Here is a 20,906-nt window from a genome sequence, read left to right as displayed (position 1 = left end):
CCTGGTACCTTGGAAGTGTATATTATAATGCAGTGTCCCTTTCTACCATTTATGTGTATAAATTTATTAAAGTACACAAAGGAGTATGAGTTTTATAACCTTGGTTTTCTTCACTTAGTGTATCTTGGGAGATTTTTTTATTTCTAAGCCGACTTTTTAATGTACTTCTTTTATAGCACACTTACCTCAGAGCATTCTCATTTGCATTCACATGGCTGCATCAGCCTTTTCTGGAACAAAATACATTTATTGTGTATAAATAAAATATACATACAAGTTTGGGTTTGGTTGTTGTTGTTATGTGGCGTCAAGTCGGACCCGACTCATAGCGACCCCTCCTTGGGTTTCCGAGGCAGTATCACTATGGAAGTAGATTGCCCCATCTTCCTTCTGAGGAGTGGCTGGTGGGTTTGAACCGCCAGACTTCTGGTTAGCAGTTAAGTGCCTTAAGCACTATTCTACCAGAGCTCCTTTGGGTTTGTTTAGTGACTTAAAATTCTCCCTTTTCTTTTCTTCCTCCCTCCTTATTCATAATTTCATAGTAAAGCATCACAGAGTATTGCAACTGGAAGAGTCCAAAAAAAAAAAACAACAAACTCACTGCCATTGAGTCGATTCCTACTCATAGTGACCCCCTTTAGGTTTCCAAGGTGGTAAATCTTTACAGAAGTAGATTGCCCAGTCTTCTTTCAGCAGAGTGGCTGGTGGGCTTGAACTGCCCACCTTCTGGTTAGCAGTCAAATACCTTAGGCATTATGCCACCAGAGCTCCTTGGAAGGGTCTTTAGAGGTTGTTTATTTCAGTCCCTGGAGTTGGCATTTGGGGGAACTGAAGCCCAGAGAAGGGAATTGACTTGCCTAAGGTCAGCCAGATAGTAGTGGAACTAGAGCTTGGATCCGACATTACTGATTCTTGTTCTAGTGTGCTTTGCACTGAAGAGTTACTGAAATTTTCATGCTTTTAAAAAATATTTCAGAACCAACTAGAAACAGCTCCACCCCATGAATTAAAGAACACATTCCAACTACTTCATGAGATTTTGGTAAGTCATAAATGTTCTGACTCACTTATATTTAGATATTGGGTAACATGTATTTATAAATAAAAAGTCACATGTCCTTTTTATTGTTTTTCCATTCATTTGGTCTGCATTTATTGACTCCTCATAGAGATCTGTCATGTGCTTTGTGCATTATTGATTTAGAGGTAAGCGGTAATAAAATCCTACCTCAGGAACTCAAAGCTTATGGAAGGAGCCAGATAAGTACACAGCACTTACATTGCAGAGAAGAAAGAATGAAGTAATGGGTGATGGTTAACCTTTATTGAGGCCTTACTGTGGATAAGGCACTGTGTTACCCACAGATATTATCTCATTTAAATCTCATGCTAACCCTCAGAGGTAAATGAGTGGCTCAATGTTTCATCAAATCTAAGACACCAGGATTATACCAAGCATAATTTTTTAATGTACTACTAAAAACAAATTTATAAAAGCTATTTGGGGGGGTTAGTTATAATTAGTGAAATATAGTAGTATATTGGAAACAGAAGATGGATTGATTTGCCCCAAGCTACCTGGTTATAAGTGGCATAACCAGGATCTGAGCCTGATAACTGGCTCTACCAAAATGCTAAGGAGCTGAGTGATTTTAAGTAAATGATATGACTAGAAGGAGTGGGAGCTGACTTGAGCTTGGGAAAAGAAACCCCAAACCAGATCATTAACGACTTCGGCTACCCATGCTAAGGCATGTGGACTTTTGCTATAGGCCAAGGTGCCTGATGGCCACATTCAAGCCTATAGGCCTGTTTGTTCGGCCCGCATCCTAGTTTTGCTGATTTCTGAATTTCCGCCTATTTTGAAAATTCCAGCAATCTGGCCATATCGGTCCCATGTCCTGCGTTCCACAGTCAATAAGGGCAATGGCAGTAACCTCCCTCTTAATGAGGCATGTGGTCCCCTACTCCCCACTGTCCTCACTGCTCCTCACTTTCTGGTATCTAGGCAGCACTACTCATTTCAATTGTCTTCCTGGTCTTAGTAGGCATTTAAGTTTGCAATCCCTGCTGTCAGTGATGGGGAACAATGAAAGGGTTTAAGCTGGAGCATGACATGACCTGATGTGTGCTTTAGGAAAGATCCCCTAAAGGAATCCCTTTGAAGGCCAGGCTAAAGAAGGAAGCAAGATTGGGAATTGAGAGACTGCAAAGGAGTCCACAGCAATAATCTGAGTGAGAAATAACAAGGCTTGCACTATGGAAGAGTCAGCAGGATAGAAAGACCAAGAAGTATTTTGGAAAGTGAATCAAAAAGTTTGGGATTGGTTTATCATAAGCTAATGAGAGAAACTAGCTCAGAGACTCCTTAAAGAGAAAGAGAGACTATGTTCCCTTTAGATCTCAAATACTTACTCTAGAGCTTGCAACAGAATAGGCATTAATAAATGCTCTGAATAAGACAGGCCATCATGCGTGCCATTTATCAAAACGATTCTCTGGTCCTTTACCTCCTTTCAGTCCTAGTGCTTTTACAAATTTTAGAAGATTGTTAGTTCTCAGGGGTAGGACTTTATTATTCATCTCATCAACAACAAACTCATAGTTTACTACACTGTGCACAGTTCATTGCCAAGAACTAGAAAAACAGCAATGACTAAGATAGATCCAGCCTTTCATATCAACATTAATGAGTTTTGCCTGTAATAAAGCAAAACATCTAACACATTTTTAGTAAACATGTTATATACTATGAATCTTTTATGCTTAGGGTTATAAAATATACTTCTGTATAATTGCAGAGAACTATAGATGGAGCTGGTACATAAAGACAGGAAATGATTGGATTTTCAAATATTACTTAATGGTTTTTCATTTTTAGTTAAAAATTTAAGATATTTTAAAGATATGTGGCAATGACATATATTCCTATTGGGTTTTATTATTATTATTATTATTAATTTTTTATTGTGATTTGGGTGAAGATTTACAGAGCAAATTCACTTTCCATACAGCAGTTCACATATACTTTGTCTCATGTCATTGACCACAGTTTACCACAATGCAACAGCTCCCCTCCCACTTCCTCCCCATAGTTACCTCTTCCCAGTGTCCATCCCTCCATACTCTCCTGCCCCCTGAGCTGTCTCCCTGTCCTATTGGGTTTTTAAAGTAAGAAACTAAATTGTTGAATAGGGTTATGAAAAAGGACCAGTGGCTATATGTTCCTTCTTTCATTTACTGATCTTTGTTTCTTTCCTTTCACAGGTCATTGAAGATCCCATACAAGTAGAGCGAGTCAAATTTGTGTTTGAGACAGAAAATGGATTGCTAGGCAAGTATGCCTGGCCTCAGTAAAAATGGCAGTGGGGAATGTGTAGACCTGCTGTTGTTTTAGCCAGTCTCTTCACTGACAGACCTGCTTCCCACTGCCCGTTTGGCTTAGAGCAGTAAATACAGCATGTTGGAAGTCATGTCAGGGCCATTGAGATTCCCACATTCTCATCAGCAGACTTACAGCCACACAGCATCTTACCACCCTGGACACTCAGTTTTCATCAGTAGTATGCAACTTGGGGTCCTTTTACCTGGTCATATAAGATTCAGGGATCTGTGACTTTTCAGAAAGCTAAAGGCCACTTTCTGATTCAGGGAACCTGTCATTCCACTCTGCAGTCATTAGGGAGGGAACAACTTAAAACCATAAACTCAGAATGTTGCCCAGCACTGAAAATGTGATTATCTTTTTACTGTGGTTGGAATTTACCCACTTTTCCACTGTCTACTCATAAAAATGTATTGGCAGGGCTTTCTTTTTCAGAAGAGTAAATTGGCTTTAATGAGCTATTAGAAAAGATTTGGTTTTTAAAAAAAAAATTATCCAACTCCCACCATCCACCTGTATTTGCAATTAATCTGAGTCGTTTTAGATTTTGTTATGTAGTAAGAGGAGATTTACGGACCCCTTATATTGCAGAAGTGAGCCTCAGTGGGACAGTGGTTAAAGTATTCAGTTGCACATCAGAAGGTCAGCAGTTTGAACCCACTAGCTGCTGTACAGGAGAAAGATGAAGCAGTCTGCTTCCATAGATGTATAGCCTTGGAAACCCTTTTAGGCAGTTTTACTCTGTCCTGAAAAATCACTGTGAGTGGGAATTGACTCCCTGGCAGTAGGTTTTAGTTATATTGCAAAAAGAAGACTTAAGCTAGAAAATACCCTGTAGCTACCACTCTCCAGGCCACCCCCAAGAATGGGGAACTCTACTCAGAGCAGTGCCCAGGCTCTTGAGATGTTTAGACTCATGCCTGGCCTCAGTGTCGTATTTCTATAAATCCTTCAAATACAAAGCAGCAGGTTCAGGAAATACATGGTGAACTAAACGAATACCATAATTTTCTGTCCGTCAGACTAAAGTGCTGTACCTACTATTTTCTCAGTAGCATGGTGTGTGAAGTTTAGAGGTTTCTAGGTGAATAATCAGCAAGAATAAATTTTAGTTCCTCTAGAATTCAGGCTTTCACCACCGTGGTTGTTTTTGAGCACTATTTAAAGTAGTGTTTCTACCCGTTAGAATTTGGGAATCCTATTAAGTCAGGCACCACCAGGCTTTAAGTTGTTCTTATTGGCTTATCAATATAGGTCATAAATTTGCACAAAAACAGAGCCTATTATTATTTAAGACCCACTTTCCGTTTAGTGCTTTTTGTTAAGAATTTCCTCTTCTCTCCCCTTAGCTTTGATGCACCACAGTAATCACGTGGACAGCAGTCGCTGCTACCAGTGTGTCAAATTTCTTGTAACTCTTGCTCAGAAGTAAGTACTGGCTTGACATGCAGGCAGGGGGAATGGTGTTTGAGTTACAGATCAAATACGACTGGAAAAAATTCTGCCTTGTTTTGGGACCTAGAGAGTCTAAGCTAGTCAGTACATGTTTGCTTGGAAGGTACAGAAACCTGGTGACGTGATCTCAAAGAGGGTGAAGAGGAGTCTCAGAAAAGTGGCAGATCTTGTACAATTCAAGAAAAAAGGCTAAACAGCCAAACCTTTTGTAGGGGATGGCAGAAATCAAAGCAGATTTGGGCAGCTTACAACACGAGTTCATGAATCTTCACTCAAGGCCTCTTTCCTCATTGAAAGAGCCACCAGCTTTTTCAGACTCCAGGTTCTCGATTTCAAAATGGTCTCTCAAGAAAAGAAATCATGTCACCTATGACTATGGGGCACTTAGGAACCCAGGCGCTGGGCTAAGGATTTGTCCTAAATTATCTAAACTTTGCAGGAACTGTATGAGGTTATGTACTGTCATGAGTCCCATATCACACACAGTTTAAGTGACATGCCTAGAATCATGGAGGTGGTACCTAAGCACAGGTTGGTTGACTTCAAAGCAAAGGTCCCTGGTATTAGAAGGAACCTTAGGTTAGCTAGTTCAACCCCCCTTATTTTGTACATAGGCAAACAAAAAAACAGAAGGAAGGCTGTGTAATAACCCAAGGTTACAGAGCAGACTACACTACCATCACTAACTCTTTCCCTAAGCCTTCATGGCTTAATTTTATCTGCTCCAGATGTTTGCCTATTCTTAGGCATGGAAATTGCCATCCCTAGACTTGTGCCAAAATAAGAATAAGAATGATAAGTCTTTGGGGCTAATTCTGATGTGTCTGAGCTTTCTAAAGAGATAAAAATTAGAGCCCGTTTGAAATAATGCATAAAAATGCATTGTCCTCATTGACCTATGTCACTTCAGTTTTGTGTATTTCATTATACATAAATTATATTTCAGTAAAATATGTTTTTTTAAAAAAATGCATTGTCCTATGCATGACACGTTGTTGTTGTTATGTGCCGTCGAGTCAAACCTGACTCATAGCGACCCCTCCTTGGGTTGCTGAGGCAGTATCACTATGGAAGTAGATTGCCCAACCTTCCTTCCGAGGAGTGGCTGGGGGGTTTGAACCGCTAGCCTTCTGGTTAGCAGTCAAGTGCCTTAGGCACTGTGCTACCAGAGCTCCTATGCATGACATAGTATTGTGGAAACAAATGAATATCATCCTACCACAATTGTGGATTTATTCATTAGACTTGATGTTGCAGCATGTCATTGTAAGTAAAAGTGACATTTCAAAGTAGTGTTGGTCCAGATGGTATATCTAATACCATCAGATAACTCAGTCCAAATACCAAAAATAATAAGAAACAAAGAAATCTTTATGTGCACTTCCATATCCATCACACATCCATGCTATACACACATTAATGGCAATAACATTCTCAATAGTCTTCAAATATGAGTAATAGCTCTTTAGATATGTAAATTTAAAGTAGAGAGCAAAGACTCTAAGGCCACACTTTAAAAATGTTTTCCCCGTAATTCCATTCATTTCTTATCACTCAAGTCACAAGAATTAAAAACTAAGTTTTACTATATCCAAGGGGTTCTTTATTGAGCATACAGCAATTTATTGTGAGATTTTTGTTTTGTTTTTCATTTCTCACTTGGAATTTTAATAGAACTAAATCTGGGAGTTGGAGATAGATGGGAGAATTTTCATTATATATTTATCATTTAGTGCCTTTTGAAGTTTAAACCCTTGAATGCATTACCTATTCAAACAAAGGTAAAAAATTAATAGGCAGATAACTGAATTTTAATGAAAATAGCATGTGTTTCAAAATGAAAAGTATAAACAAGTTGCAGAGAAAGCATTTAGCTAATGAAAGCACTCTTCAATGGCCAGGTGTCCTGCAGCTAAAGAATATTTCAAAGAGAATTCTCATCATTGGAGTTGGGCTGTACAGTGGTTACAAAAGAAGGTAATTGACTTTTGAACTTTTATGACTATATATCATAACAATACATCTTATCCAGAAAAAAAAATCTCAAATATCTTAGAAACTAACCTTAAGGTATTTTCACACTTGAAGCTTTTCTTTAGTGTAGTTAATGCCTGCCTTGATGCATTAAGTTAGTGTCTTAATGCATGTGACAGGTTTCTAGGTTGGAAATGTAGGAATGGTTATATTAAAAGTATTTTGTTGAAGTCTTGTGAATGGACATGAATCATTTATGAAGTCATTTCTTGACGTAGTAGCAAGAATGATAGATTTATACCCACTTTTAGCTATATTTTACGTGCTTTTTTATACACGAATATGGAGTCATGGGAGTTTTGTCAACTCTGATGACATTTTTGACCTTTCATCTCAGATGTCAGAACATTATTGGACACCCCAGAGCAATGTCTCTAATGAAACGTCAACTGGAAAAACCTTTCAGCGAACAATTTCAGCTCAGGTGAGGATTGTCTTTCTGTTTGGTGTGGCTCAAAACCTTTTTCATAGGCTTCTCAGTATGTTTCTAAGAAATAACAGCCTTAAAAAGAGAGGTGTAGATTGAACACAAGAAAGAGCAGGAGAAACCATCGCATCTGTGAAAAGACAGCAGATTCATTTACATCTACACAGATCTGTGCAAGTCACTTGCCTAGAAAAAAGGAGCTTCTTCCCGTTGGTCAGTCTGGTCTCAGCGTGGGGCCAAGGTGGAGCTGTGAAACCCCTAATCCCTGAGTCTCCCAGGGTCATCCTCCCTGATAATTCCTGCTACTTCTGAACACCCCATAACTTTTTCTTGTGTGTAAATCTCCTGCAGGACACATTAGCATATGCCACAGCTTTATTGAATGAAAAAGAGCAATCAGGAAGCAGTAATGGGTCAGAGAGCAGTCCTGCTAACGAGAATGGAGAGAGGCATTTACAACAGGTATGTTGTATGTATGGGCATGGTGGTGTGTGAAAGGGCAGCACTTGCTCTTCAGTTTCTGAAAAGAATTTCTATCTCAGAAAAGAAAAAGTCTCCTCTGGGTGTGCATCTGAAGAGCCCCTAGCCGTGCCCTGTAGTCAGTTCTCTGGATGGGTGCCCTATGATGTAAGAATATTCTTGGTGCAAGCAAAACTGTTCAGAAACTGAAATCTCAGTTTGGGACTCACTAATGCTATACTCAGGGAGCTCTGGTAGTGTAGTGCCTAAGGCACTTGACTGCTAACCAGAAGGCTAGTGGTTCAAACCACCAGCCACTCCTCAGAAGGAAGGTTGGGCAATCTACTTCGATAGTGATACCGGCTCAGAAACCCAAGGGGGGGTTGCTATGAGTTGGGGCCAACTCAACGGCACATAACGATCACAACAATGCTATACTCAGGGACCTCAGGAGCAGCAGGATATCCAGGTAAAAAAGGGATAGGAGGCAAGGCTAGGCCCCAAGCCCCCTAGAGCCAGGAAAGGGAGGGAATGTCTGGGGACCACAGAGTGGCAGATTCCAGGTAGGAATCAGGTAAGGGGAGAGTGCAGAGGTTTCCAACAGCTAAGGGAAACAAATTTGTCTGTCAGTGTGTCATCCTGCGAGGCTTGTACATTGCTGTGAGGCTTGAGGCTATGCCACTGGTGTTTCAGACACCAGCAGAGTTGCACATGGTGCTCAGGTTTCGACACAGCTTAGACTAAGACAGACTAGGAAGAAGGAAGAGGCCATTCACTTCTCAAAAATTGGCCAGGGAAAACCTTATGAATACCATTATGTCTGATACATTACTGGTCAACTTCATGAGTAGCTTGGAAACATTGTCCAACACAGTGCAGGAAGACGAGCCCCTTGTGTCGGAAGGCACTCAAAATAGGACTGGGAAAGAGTTGCCTTATCAGAGTAAAACCAGCCTTAATGATATGGATAAAGTAAGTCTTTCAGGACCTCCATGTGTTGACGTAGCCCAACTCAAATTGTAGAGAAACAGCTGCAAATATCCATTAATATTAATTGGAACATGGAATGTACAAAGTATGAATCTAGGAAAATTGGAAGTTGTCAAAAATGAAATGGATTCATAAAGATTGATATCCTAGGCATTGTTGTTGTTGTTGTTGTTCTGTGCTGTCGAGTCAGACCCAACTCATAGCGACCCTTCCTTGGGTTTCCAAGGCAGTATCACTACGGAAATAGATTGCCCCATCTTCCTTCCGAGGAGTGGCTGGTGGGTTTGAACCGCCAGCCTTCAGGTTAGCAGTCAAGTGCCTTAGGCACTACACCACCAGATGGACCAGTTTTGGCCATTTTGAATCAGACAACCATATGATCTACTATGTTGGGAATGACAAATTGAAGAGGAATGGCATGGCATTCATCATCACAAAGGATGTTTCAAGATCAGACCTGAGGTACAGTGCTGTCAGTGATAGGATAATATCCATACATCTGTAAGGAAGACCCGTTAATACTACTATTATTCAAATTTATGCACCAACCACCAAAGCCAAAGATGAGGAAATTGAAGAATTTTATCAACTTCTGCAGTCTGAAATTGACCAAAATTGCAATCAAAATGTGTTGCTTATCACTGGTGACTGGAATGCAAAAGTTGGAAACAAGAATCACTGGTAGTTGGAAAATTTGGCCTTGGTGACAAAAGTAACACTGGAGATGACATGATAGAATTTTGCAAGACCAACGATTTATTCATTGCAGTTATCTTTTTTCAACAACACAGACAGCAGCTATACACGTGGATTTTGCCAGATGGAGTACACAGGAATCAGATTGACTACATCTGTGGCAGGAGGAGATGGAAAAGCTGGATGTCTTCAGCCAAAACAAGGCTAGGAGCTGATTATGGAACAGACCATCAACTGCTCATATGCAAGTTCAACTTGAAGTTGAAGACAATTAAAACAAGTCCACGAGAGCCAAAATATATCCCTTGATTATATCCCTCTTGAATTTAGAGACCATCCAAAGAATAGATTTGATGCATTGAACCCCAGTGACTGAAAACCGAGGAATTGTGGGATGACATCAAGAGCATCATCCATAAAGAAAGCAAGAGGTCATTAAAAATACGAGTAAGAAAGAAAAGACCAAAATGGATGACAGAACTGAAACTTGCCCTTGAGCGATGAGTAGCTCAAGCAAATGGAAGAAGTGTGAAGGTAAAAGAGCTGAACAGAAGATTTCAAGGAGCAGCTCGAGCAGACAAAGCCAATTACTATAATGAAATGTGTAAAGACCTGGACTTAGAAAACCAAAAGGGAAGAGCATGCTCAGCATTTCTCAAGCTGAAAGAACTGAGGAAAAAATGTAAGCCTCAAGTTGCAATATTGAAATATTCTGTGGGCAAAATATTGAATGATGCAGGGAGCATCAAAAGAAGATGGAAGTAATACACAGAATCACTGTACCAAAAAGAACTGGTCAATCTTCATCCATTTCAGAAGGCGGCATATGTTCAAGAACCAATGGTACTGAAGGAAGAAGTAAAGCTGCATTGAAAGAATTGGTGAAGAACAAGGCTCCAGGAATTGACGGAATACCCATTGAGATGTTTCAACAAACAGATGCCCCCACTGGAGGCACTTATTTGGTTATGCCAAGAGATTTGGAAGACAGCTACCTGGTCAACTGACTGGAAGAGATCCATATTTGTAACCATTCCAAAGAAAGGTGATCCCACAGAATGTGGAAATTATCAATATAATTAATATCGCATACAAGTAAAATCTTAATGAAGATAATTATAATTCAAAAACAGTTGTAGCACTATATTGATAGAGAAATTCCAGAAATGCAAGCTGGATTCAGAAGAGGACATGGCACAAGGGATATTATTGCTGATGTCAGATGGATCTTGGCTGAAAGCAAAGAATACCAGAAAGATGTTTACTTGTGTTTTGTTGACTATGCAAAAGCATTTGATTGTGTGGATCATAACAAATTGTGGATAACATTGAGAAGAATGGGAATTCCAGAACACTTAATTGTACTCATGAGGAACCCGTACATAGACCAGGAGGCTTTCATTCAAACAGAAAAAGGGAACACTTCATGGTTTAAAATCAAGAAGGGAATGTGTCAGAGTTGTATCCTTTCACCATACTTACTCAATCTGTATGCTGAGCAAATAATCCAAGAGGCTGGGCTATATGAAGAAGCATGTGGCATCAGGATTGGAGGAAGAATCATTAACAACCTACGATACACTGATGATACAACTTTGCTTGCTGAAAGTGAGGATGACTTGAAGCACTTACTGATGAAGGTTGCAGAGTAGAGTCTGCAGTGTGGATTACACCTCAATATAAAGAAAACAAAAATCCTCACAGCTGGACCTATAAGCAGCATTATGATAAATGGAGAAAAGATTGAAGTTGGCAAAGATTTCACATTGCTTGGTTCTACAATTGACGCCAATGGAAGCAGCAGTCAGGACATCAGACGACATAGCACTGGGCAAATTGGCTGCAAAGGACCTCTTTCAAGTGCTGAAGAGCAAGATTTCTCCTTGAGGACTAAGGTACACCTGACACAAGCCATGGTATTTTCAGTCGCCTCATATGGATATGAGAGCTGGACAGTGAATAAGGAGAACCAAAGAAGAGTTGATGCTTTTGAGTTGTGGCATTGGCAAAGAATGTTGAAAGTACTGTGGCCTGGTATAAAAGAACTAGCAGGTCTATCCAGGAGGAAGTGCAACCAGAATGCTCCTTGGAGGCAAAATGGCCAGACTTCGTCTCACATACTTTTAAAGAAACAAGGAAATTTTTTACTATTGATCACTGTAGTAGAAAATGGAAAGAAATGTTTATTGAACACCTGCTATGTACAAAATAATGAAGTAAGTGTGAATGCAACTATATTGATTGGGTCTTCCCCGCCAATTTGTAGCCTTCTGTGGCAGCAGTCTCCTGGAGCCTCAGCACGTGTCTAACACAGAGTAAACACCAAAAAACCCACTGCCATGGAGTTGAGTCCAATTCATAGTAACCCTGTAGGACAGAGTAGAACAACCCCATAAGGTCTCCAAGGCTGTAATCTTTATAAAAGCAGACTTTCACCTATCAAATGGCTGGCAGGTTCGAGCCACTGACCTTGCCTTAGCGATCCTTACAATAACTTTGCAAGTTAGCTATTACCCTGATTTTACAGAAGAGAAACTGAAGGTCATCCAGGTGATAGGATGTAACCCAAGGTGACTCTCAGCAGTGTAGTTTACCTCATCGCCTACTTTATTTGCAGAGAAAATAAGTTATCAGACAAGAACTCCTGCAGCTGCTGGCTCCCAAACACAACACCCTCCTTGCGTCCATACCAGCTTCCATCAGCATCTCTTCCCTGTTACAGTAAGGGTGGTACCCTCCTGCCACCCAAGGCCTCCTTCCCATCTATCTACCTCTTCAGAAACCTTACATTCTGTCTTTTTCACTGCCTCTTCAGTATCTTGAACCACTCCCTTTACCAGATCCTTTCCAATGGTGTCTCAGCACACTCAGTTCACACCTGTCCTTTAAAAAAGGACCTCTCCTCTTCCTTCATATCCCCTGCCCTCTTCCCTCTTCTTCACCGCCAAACTTCTCAAAAGAATGATATAAACCTATCTAGCTCCATTTTCTCTTTTCCTCATCCTTCAACCTCTTCCAGCCTGTCTCCCACTGCCTTCTCTACAGCTAAGCAGTTAAAGTGGCAAATTGCCTGCATTTTTCAGTCCTCATCTTAGTTGACCACTTGGTAGAATCTGGCACTACCGGTCACTCCTCCCTTTTGAATCACTGTTCCCAGGGTTCTATGCATGACACCTGGCCCTCATAGTTTTCCTCCAACCCCTCTGGCTGTCCTTTCTCAGTCTCTTTTCTGGTTTAGCCTCTTCTTGACCACCAGAAAATGTTCCTCAAGTCTCTAGCCTGTGCACTCCGACGCCTCACTCACTCCTCTCTCATCCACACCCACAGTCTCGATTCTTCTGAGCTCCATATCTGAACATCACCTCTCTCCTTAATAATGTCTCCAGGATACCTCAGATTCAGCATGCCCACCCATCCTCACCACTCCCACCAAAGCTGGCCTCCTTCAGCATTCTTTATTTTATAAGTAGCTCCCTGTCTACCTTCAAGGCAGGCGCCTGCCCAGCATCCTGCACATCGATGTTCCCAGTCTTGTCAGATTGGAGGTCGTTTACACACCTTTCCACTTCTACCTGCCATAAGCACCCTCTTCTCCTGGATCTCTGGAAGAACTTCCCTGCCTCCGCTCTTGCTTCTCTCCAGTGCAGTTACTCAAACCTTTTAATTGTTTTCCATTACTGTTGGAATAAAACCCAAAATCCTCAACACAGTTCTGCTCGTTTTGGTCCCTACATACTTCTTTCTCCCTGACCCTGATTCCCATTTTCTAAATTCTAGATACAATGACCTTCTTTTAGGTTATCAAATATACTTCATGCCTTTCCATCTCAGGCCCTTCTCACTCACCCCAGCTCCCACTCAGCTTACATGTCACTTCTCCAGAGAGACCTTCCCTGTTCTTCTTTCTTACCCCCACCCCAGCTAGATCTGTCCCAAGGCAGATGATAAGCACATAGTTAGTGACAGAGACAGAATTCCAACCCAGGAGTGAGCCAGGCCCATCTTTGGCTGTGTGGTACAGTGCAGAGAGCCAGGCACAGAGAGACACCCGCACAGCCGGCCCCCTCTGTTTTGTCACATTGTTCACCTGTGTTCTGGTGCTTGCCTGTGGGGTTGTGTGACATTGTGACTTTAGGCAAATCAATGAGTTGCTTCAAAGTGTTTTTTACATAATCATGGATTATCAAATATTATAAGATGTTACTATAATTCATTACCCTTTGAGAGACATTAAACTGAGTTGTTAGGTGAGGATATGTCTAAATAACAGAACACAGGTCAGTTGGCACAGAGGGACATTTTTCTCTAGCTTTAATATATACCTGTTCCTCACTTACGGACTTTCTCATTATCTGACATTTCACATTCATGACAATAGTAAAAAGTCTATCTGATTATTGTGCACATTAACAATGTACATCTGGCAGTAAGTAACAAACACCAAGGTCCCTGACAGGTTCCCTGACTGGCAGATCCCATATGCACATAGAAGGAAAGCTCACATTGCATAGTATTTCACTGCCCAGGAGGGGAGATAGGACATGGTCTTTCCAAGCTACTGGGGTGCTGGGTAGAACAAGGAGGGCTGAAGTGGGGCTAGTGAGATGGACACTGCCCGGCAGATCCTGGATGTCCAGAGTAGGCTAAGGCCAGGGCAGCAGCAGCTAGTGCCCTGAAGATGGGCCACCCCTGGGGCCAAGAAGGAAGCAGGACCCTGGGGCCTGGCCCTAGCTCCCAGCCCTAAGGGGCAGCAGGACTGGCCAGGCTATGGTCAGGAGCCCTGAGTTGGGATATTCTGCCATGACAGCTGACCAGCACCTGGACAGGCATAGGTGAGGGCAGGACAGGCTTCCTAGGTGAGGATGGGGTCAGTGGATGGGTGGCCTGCAGTAACTGAGATTTAAAATCAAGGGCAGGAGCCAGTCCTGGCCATTATAGCCTCAGAGGAAGCTATGGATTGTTGATTCTTATGGTGACATGGGGACAGAGGAGGACAGGGCTGTCCAGCAATAGCCAGGAGATGCTCAGATGGGGACCCAATGGGGAGACCCAGCGGGCAGTGTGCATCCCTCCTGCGGCACCTAGGCCCGCCTGCCCATGCACAGGGAGCCCCTACCCCTGAGAGAGCTACTAAGGACGTTTTGGGGTCATTGAAAGAATGAGCCGGGGCCATGCATCCTGAAAATACAGTGAGGACAGGAGAGGGAGAGGGGGACCCCAGGGATGGGAGAGGTCAATGCTTGGCCTGCCCTGGCTCTGAAAGACTGGGCAGCCCTCCCCTGTGGCCAGCAGTGGGGACCTAGCTCTCCTGAGGTGATACAGGGGAAAGGGAGGTGGCAGTGGTAGATGACCTCAGGAGGGGCCCAGCAGGACGTTCACAGTACACTTGCGGTGAGGTGATATGGTCATCCTCCACTTTCTCATGATGCCAGTTTTCATGTAACTGGATAGGTCTTTGGGCTCTAACCATGTTGGCAAATGAGGAGTGGGTGTGTACGATTCTAACTTCCCTCTCTTCTGCCAGAGCTCTGAATCACCCATGATGCTTGGTGAGTTAAGAGGTGACCTTGACGATGTGGACCCTTAGAGGAACATATGCAGACGGTATGAGGAGCCAGAGCACAGTCAAGGGATGCCAGCACCTTTTTGAAGTCAGAATCTCCCCTTCAGACCTTTAGAAGAGCCTGGAGATTGAACTGGGAGAATCTTCCATGCCATTGGAAGGCTGTGTTTTTAAAAGAAAGCACTCTTTGGCCACCAGAAGGTTCGGGGCTGTTTGGCGGACGGAGAGCTCCAGCATGTGGATTAGCTGTCCCAGGGGACAGTCCACTTGTGGATTAACATTTTTGTGGAAATTTTAGGAAATAAAGCCGGTGGCAGACGTTTTTGTTACATAAACATATAACAGTGAGGATAAAGCTATTGCTTTCTCTATGTTACAGAAGAATTCCTTTGGTTTTTATATTTAAAAAAAAAAAACTGCCTTTAGATGTGTGGGGGCACATTTTGAATCCTACAATAACATTGAATAGGAATATCCAATTTAAAATGATGTAAAGATAAGTGATAAAATTCATTTTCATTGTAAAATAGTAGCTAAAGAATTCAGTTTACACAGACCTTTGTATTTAATATGTCTCCCTATTTGTACAGAATTTCAGAAGGGTTTGGATTAAGCTCTGGGCATAAGCTTGGATCTCAGTAAAATATTACCAGGATCTAAAATTGGAAATGATTAAGCTCTTTAAGGTATTTTTCTGATACAATTGAGATTGAAAAGAGCAATAAATAAATGCTGTGTTCTCTAGTAGTACAGGGTGCATTAATTGACATCAGTCAGTAAAGAAGCTAAGAGTTGCTCCCAAAACAAATTTGAAAAATACCAAAATAAAAAGCACTTTAAGATACAATTTTATGGCATTTTGACTTCATGGAATCATCTTTTTAATGCTTGGAGACATATTGAATAAACTGTAGTCTTAAGTCATGTGATCTGCAATCATTTGCTTTCGCTTGAAACAAACCCTTTATTACTGAAACTCCAGGTATTGGTTATATGTGAAGTTAAGTATTTGAATTGGGAGACACCGCTGTGTGAGTTTCATAGTGATTTGACTGCAGAGGAGGAATTTGAGACTTTGTTTCTCCTCAACATGACTAATTGACACTGAAAAGACAGGGACAAGGCTTAAGATTTATTCATTTCCCAGAAATAACCAGAAAGCAATTGAACAACCATCCGTTTAATTGTATTTCCCAAGTGTGGCCACACCACTCACTCATTTCAGGTTAGATACCAGCTGCTTTTGGTGTTGGGGGTGGGGATGGTGATGCCTTTAGAATTCATGAATTTTGTACATTTTGTATTTTGAGTTGCACACGCATATTTCAGCCCTGTTCTGCCATTAGTTGTATATTCTGCCTTATTTTCAACTCACCATGCACAGAATTAGGGGAGCCTTAAGAAGTGCCAGATGCCATTGTCATTTAGATTTGCCAAGTCAAAGAGGCGCAGCCAGTCCCAAAGTGCCTTTTTGGTTGCTTTTGCATTTTGTATAGACCCGTGACAGAACAGACAGCTTTTCATTGCTGTGCACTTTTCTGTGTGCCAGTCGTTTCACATAAAACTGCTGAAAGTTACTGTGCAGTCAGGCTTCAGTGTGTGATTAATTCTGTAACTTCCTGCAGGCTGCTTTTGGTTGTTGTCAAATACACTGGGTGGGTGGAAGGGCCGGCATTTAAGACCAGAACTGTTTCCTCAGAGGAATGGACAGAGGCGGTTGGCAAATTTTATATGGTTCTGATGTTTTTGCAATTTCAAATGTGATGTTTTAAAATTGATTTTATGCACCTAAATACTCCATGCCCTATTGTTGCCCTACCCTGCCTCATCCTTCTTCCTCCACCTCCACCCCGAATCCTCACAAAAAAAGTTACTGGGACATGACATTGAAATGCTGGTGGTGATATGTCTTGGGATCTCATCACTGGCAACTGCACTCTCAGGAGCCCAGATGCAGGAGTGCACTAGCCACTTCTGGGTCCCGTTATTTCCTATGGAAACAGTCCCTGCACCTGCTATCCTCCCTGTAAAGCCTCATCAGAATCACTCTGTATAGTGTGTACGTTTTGCTTAATTTTGCTTATGTTGTTGGTGCAATGAACATCGTTTCCACTTTGCCAGTAACCACTTGATTTCGAACAGCTGTAGTCTATGAACCTGCTGATGACTTTTTTTTTTTTTAATGTAGTTCAACTAAGTGACAATTACCACAGGCTTACCTGAGAGGAGTTGTCATTTTTACTGCCAATTTTTCGGATGAAGATGTTTTTATAAATCTTTCAAAATGGTCTGCAGATCGAGCAGGAATTGCACAACTAACTCAATGCTGTGTGTTCTCAAGAAGCTCCCTTAGTGAAGGCCTTCCCAAAGGGGGGCCGGTTCTGCCCATTAAAGATGTCCTGGGAAAGAAAACAAAAGCATCCCAGTGGGCATGCCGCCTGTGACTCCTGGAGTGCTCGTGTGGTCACTCACAACTACAGTGAATTGTGGGACCCAGAGCACTACGGCATCAGACTCGCCCTGTCGCGCCCCACCCTCCCTGCTAACATTGAGGTGTGTGCAGTTACCTTTTGAGCTTGGAACAAGCAGACTGGAATTTTCCTCTGCTACCTCTTGTGTATAGAATCTTGTTTATAAAATTTCAAAAGGAAGTAGATAAGCTAAGGAAGAGTCTTAATTCTAAGTTTGGGTCATGAGTGGCAGAGTTCTCAGCTTCTAGGAGCATAAAATAAATTTTTCAAAAATGTAAAATTGGAGTCTCACTGACATTTTTCTCCGTATGTCAGAATATAGCCGGGGACGGGGGCATCCTGGGCTGGTGGCCTAGTGCCAAACAGTGCAGTGTTTCCTTGGAGAACTTTGTGATAACATTGGCAGTCAGGCCCACTTTTTAATATAGGGGGTTTATGAGTCACCAAGCTTTTTGTAATTCATTCTTCTCCATAGTCTGGCTGTTTTAGAATTCATTTGCAAAGCTTGGATGAGGATACTGAACTCTGGCGGATGGCATGCCTATGTCTCCATCATAGCCTTCAGGTCCCTCCTAAGTGGTCCCCTGCAAAAATCACGTGCCTTGGCCAGGCTAGGTCTCTTGGTTCTCCCCATGGGTCCCACCCTTACTCCTAGCATCCTGCCTTTGCTCACACATCCCTGGGAGGTTTGCTAGTCCAGATCTTCCTCCTCTTGCTGTGTCCCACACCCACTCCTCCCCTACTCTCCAGTGACACCTGCCAGCCATCTGCAACAGGCAAGTTGTTCCCTTCTCTGAAATCATGGAGCTGTCAGACTGTAGATATCCAAAAGACTGACACTTGATTTTGTGCTGTCTTGGGGGAGAGGGGGTCTGGTATCACAGTACACACAGATGCCACTCTTTCCTGGCATCCGAGTCCATTAGCTTCTGTGAGCTCTTGAACACCACCTTCCATATCGGGCACAGATTGTCAGAAAGTATAATTCGAGCAGATTTTCCCTTTGAAAATGGAGTCCCTCACAACTTAGGATACAGGCTTTGTAGAGCTAGACCTTGCCTAAGACAACTGCACTGTCCACATGCACAGTGGGGTGCAGGGGATTAGGAAGTCCCACCAAATGGGTTGACTACGCTTGGCAAAGAGGTCTGAGGCGTCATAATTTCAAATCACAGACACAGCACTGACTTCTGGTTACAGAAGCATCTGGCACCATGTAACTAATTTATTCCATAAATAAATACTTCACTCTGTGCTAGGTACTGGGGAGATATGAATGAAGAGTACATTGGGAGCTCAGTTTGGTGGGGGGCATAGACAATAGAGCAGCTAGAATAAGGGACAAGTTACCAAAGAGGAACCCTAACTTCTTGGAGTTAGGGAAACTATAGGAAAACACTGATTACATTCCTAGAATACATGCAAGGAAAAAACTCACTTTACCAGCTTCTACACACTTACTGAATACTTTGGTTCGTAAAGCCAAAGTAAATAAGGAGCCATGGTGGTACAGTGGTTAAAGTACTTGGCTGCCAACCAAAAGCTCAGCAGTTTGAACCCAGTGGCCACTCTGTGGGAGGAAAATGTGTCAGTTCCTGTAAAGATTTACAACCTTGGAAACCTAGGGCAGTTCTACTCTGTCCTATCTGGTCACTCTGAGTCAGAATCGATTCAGACGGCAGTGAATTTGGTTTGGGGTTTAGTATAAGCAAAGCATTACCCCAGACACTCAAATCCAGGCAAGAGTCATAGCAAAACTTTTATTTTAAAAGTCACCGTATAATAAAAACACTACAAAACCCAGAATAAATACCTTGTTACAAAAGCAAAACAGATCTAGAAAAGCGTCTTGCTATAAAAATGCAACAGAGGGCGCTGTTCACAAATAGACCAAAAAGGTAAATATATGCGTGTCTGCTGGAGGGGTGCTCAAAGAGGGACAGGCCCCTCACCCAAACCCCTCAGGGTCTGTCCACCCAGGTCACAGTGAATTGGGCCAGGGTAATCATAGGCAAAGTGCCCTCCCACAGGGACCAAGAGCAGGATGAAGCACAGGCTCTTGACTGCATACTGCTACATCACATCTGCATTCCCCTGGGGTCCTCAGTGTTAGCTCTGAAAATGGGGGCCCAGCTGGTGAAGGTTAAAGAAACTAGGCTTTAGAGCTGGCCAGATGTGGGTTTTATCTGAGCACCACCTCACTTTATGGCCATGTGAGTTTGTGGGCATGCCCTCTCTCTGGTTTCTAGTTTCTTCCATTAATGGGCTGAGAGGGCTGGGTGAGGTGGTATATCTATCGTGTGGCCCTCCACTTCAAACTGAAGAGTAAGCCCCAGGACAGTGTTACTGCAGGCCAGTCCTGAGCAGGTAACAAAGCCTGGAAGGCAGCACAGTGGAGACAGCTGGGAGAAGCAAAGGCATGGTCCTATGATCACTTGGGACACATCTCCTACCTCTGGCTGGGTCTCTGATGCCACTGCTGGTGGCTCAGGGTGGGCACAAGAGCTAGGAATTTCAAGGAGAGCTGTCTCCCAGGAGGCGAGTCCTAACAGCAAGGCTAGGAGGGCTCATGGAGATGACTGACCCCATGGGGAAAACCCAGAGAGAAAAGGCAAGAACTTGAACCAAGGTCTCCTGGCAGCTGGTGATGGGCTCATTCTGGCCTTGTTTGCCCCATCTGTCCAATGGGTGGAATAGGCCCTCCCTTTATCCAGGACTGCTTTGAAAACCTTTGAGAATGTGGTCAGAAAAGTACTTCACACATTCTGAAGTGTTGGCTGGATCTGAGACAGCATCAGCCCTTTGGGGTGGCTGGCAGATGCAGACTCTCTGGGGCAAGAAGTGTTCAACGCTGGTTCAGGGTGAGGAAGAAGTGATGCCTGAGTGAGGTGGGAGTACCTGGCCTCCACGTAGGGCTGGGTGTGTGCCCCCCGCCAGGGGATGTAGAAAACTGATCTACTAATCAGGGAGCTCAAAGGGCTTCTCCCAGTGGGCAGGAGGAGAGTGGCAGTCAGTACCTTTCACACTCACTGCCCTGACTGCTATTTGGCCCTTCCAGTTCCTGTCCAGCCTCACCTACCCATGGAGACGAGGTTTAAATGCTTGAGATGTAGCAGGAGCTCAGTAAAGGTAATTCTGCCCATGGGTGTTGGCATCTCGGGAACAGCTGGCAGGAAAACTCAGCACAACTTTGCCCATTTTAATGGTGGAATGCCAACAGACACACCCCCTAGGAGTGATGGAGTGAGCTTCCTGGCACCTCCAACCCTGCAAGCCACAGCTCAGTTCTGGGAAGAGGGTGATGCAGGGTGAGATCAAGTTCTCCCAGAGCCCACCCATCCCACATGCCAGCACTGCAGCTCTGGAAAGGGCAAGGAATCCTCTGTCCCCATGGGCCCAGGCCACAGAAGGCTAAGGAAGGGCTGT

General features: G+C 43.0%; 1 protein-coding gene across 1 annotated transcript in view; it reads left to right on the top strand.

The window, feature by feature from the left end:
* Positions 1 to 15,033, top strand: part of USP24 (ubiquitin specific peptidase 24) — a 201,450-nt gene extending 186,417 nt beyond the window's left edge. Inside the window, exons 62-68 of the mRNA XM_007956287.2 lie at positions 977 to 1,042; positions 3,268 to 3,334; positions 4,735 to 4,813; positions 6,742 to 6,817; positions 7,212 to 7,298; positions 7,653 to 7,763; positions 14,971 to 15,033. Of these exons, the coding sequence (XP_007954478.1) occupies positions 977 to 1,042; positions 3,268 to 3,334; positions 4,735 to 4,813; positions 6,742 to 6,817; positions 7,212 to 7,298; positions 7,653 to 7,763; positions 14,971 to 15,033 (549 nt within the window). The remainder of the gene's footprint in view (positions 1 to 976; positions 1,043 to 3,267; positions 3,335 to 4,734; positions 4,814 to 6,741; positions 6,818 to 7,211; positions 7,299 to 7,652; positions 7,764 to 14,970) is intronic.
* The last annotated feature ends 5,873 nt before the right edge of the window (positions 15,034 to 20,906 follow it).

Source organism: Orycteropus afer, unplaced genomic scaffold (assembly GCF_000298275.1).
Source record: "Orycteropus afer afer isolate SDZICR_OR568_19922 unplaced genomic scaffold, OryAfe1.0 scaffold00600, whole genome shotgun sequence".
NCBI lineage: Eukaryota > Metazoa > Chordata > Mammalia > Tubulidentata > Orycteropodidae > Orycteropus > Orycteropus afer.
This window is presented reverse-complemented; position numbering and strand designations above follow the sequence as displayed.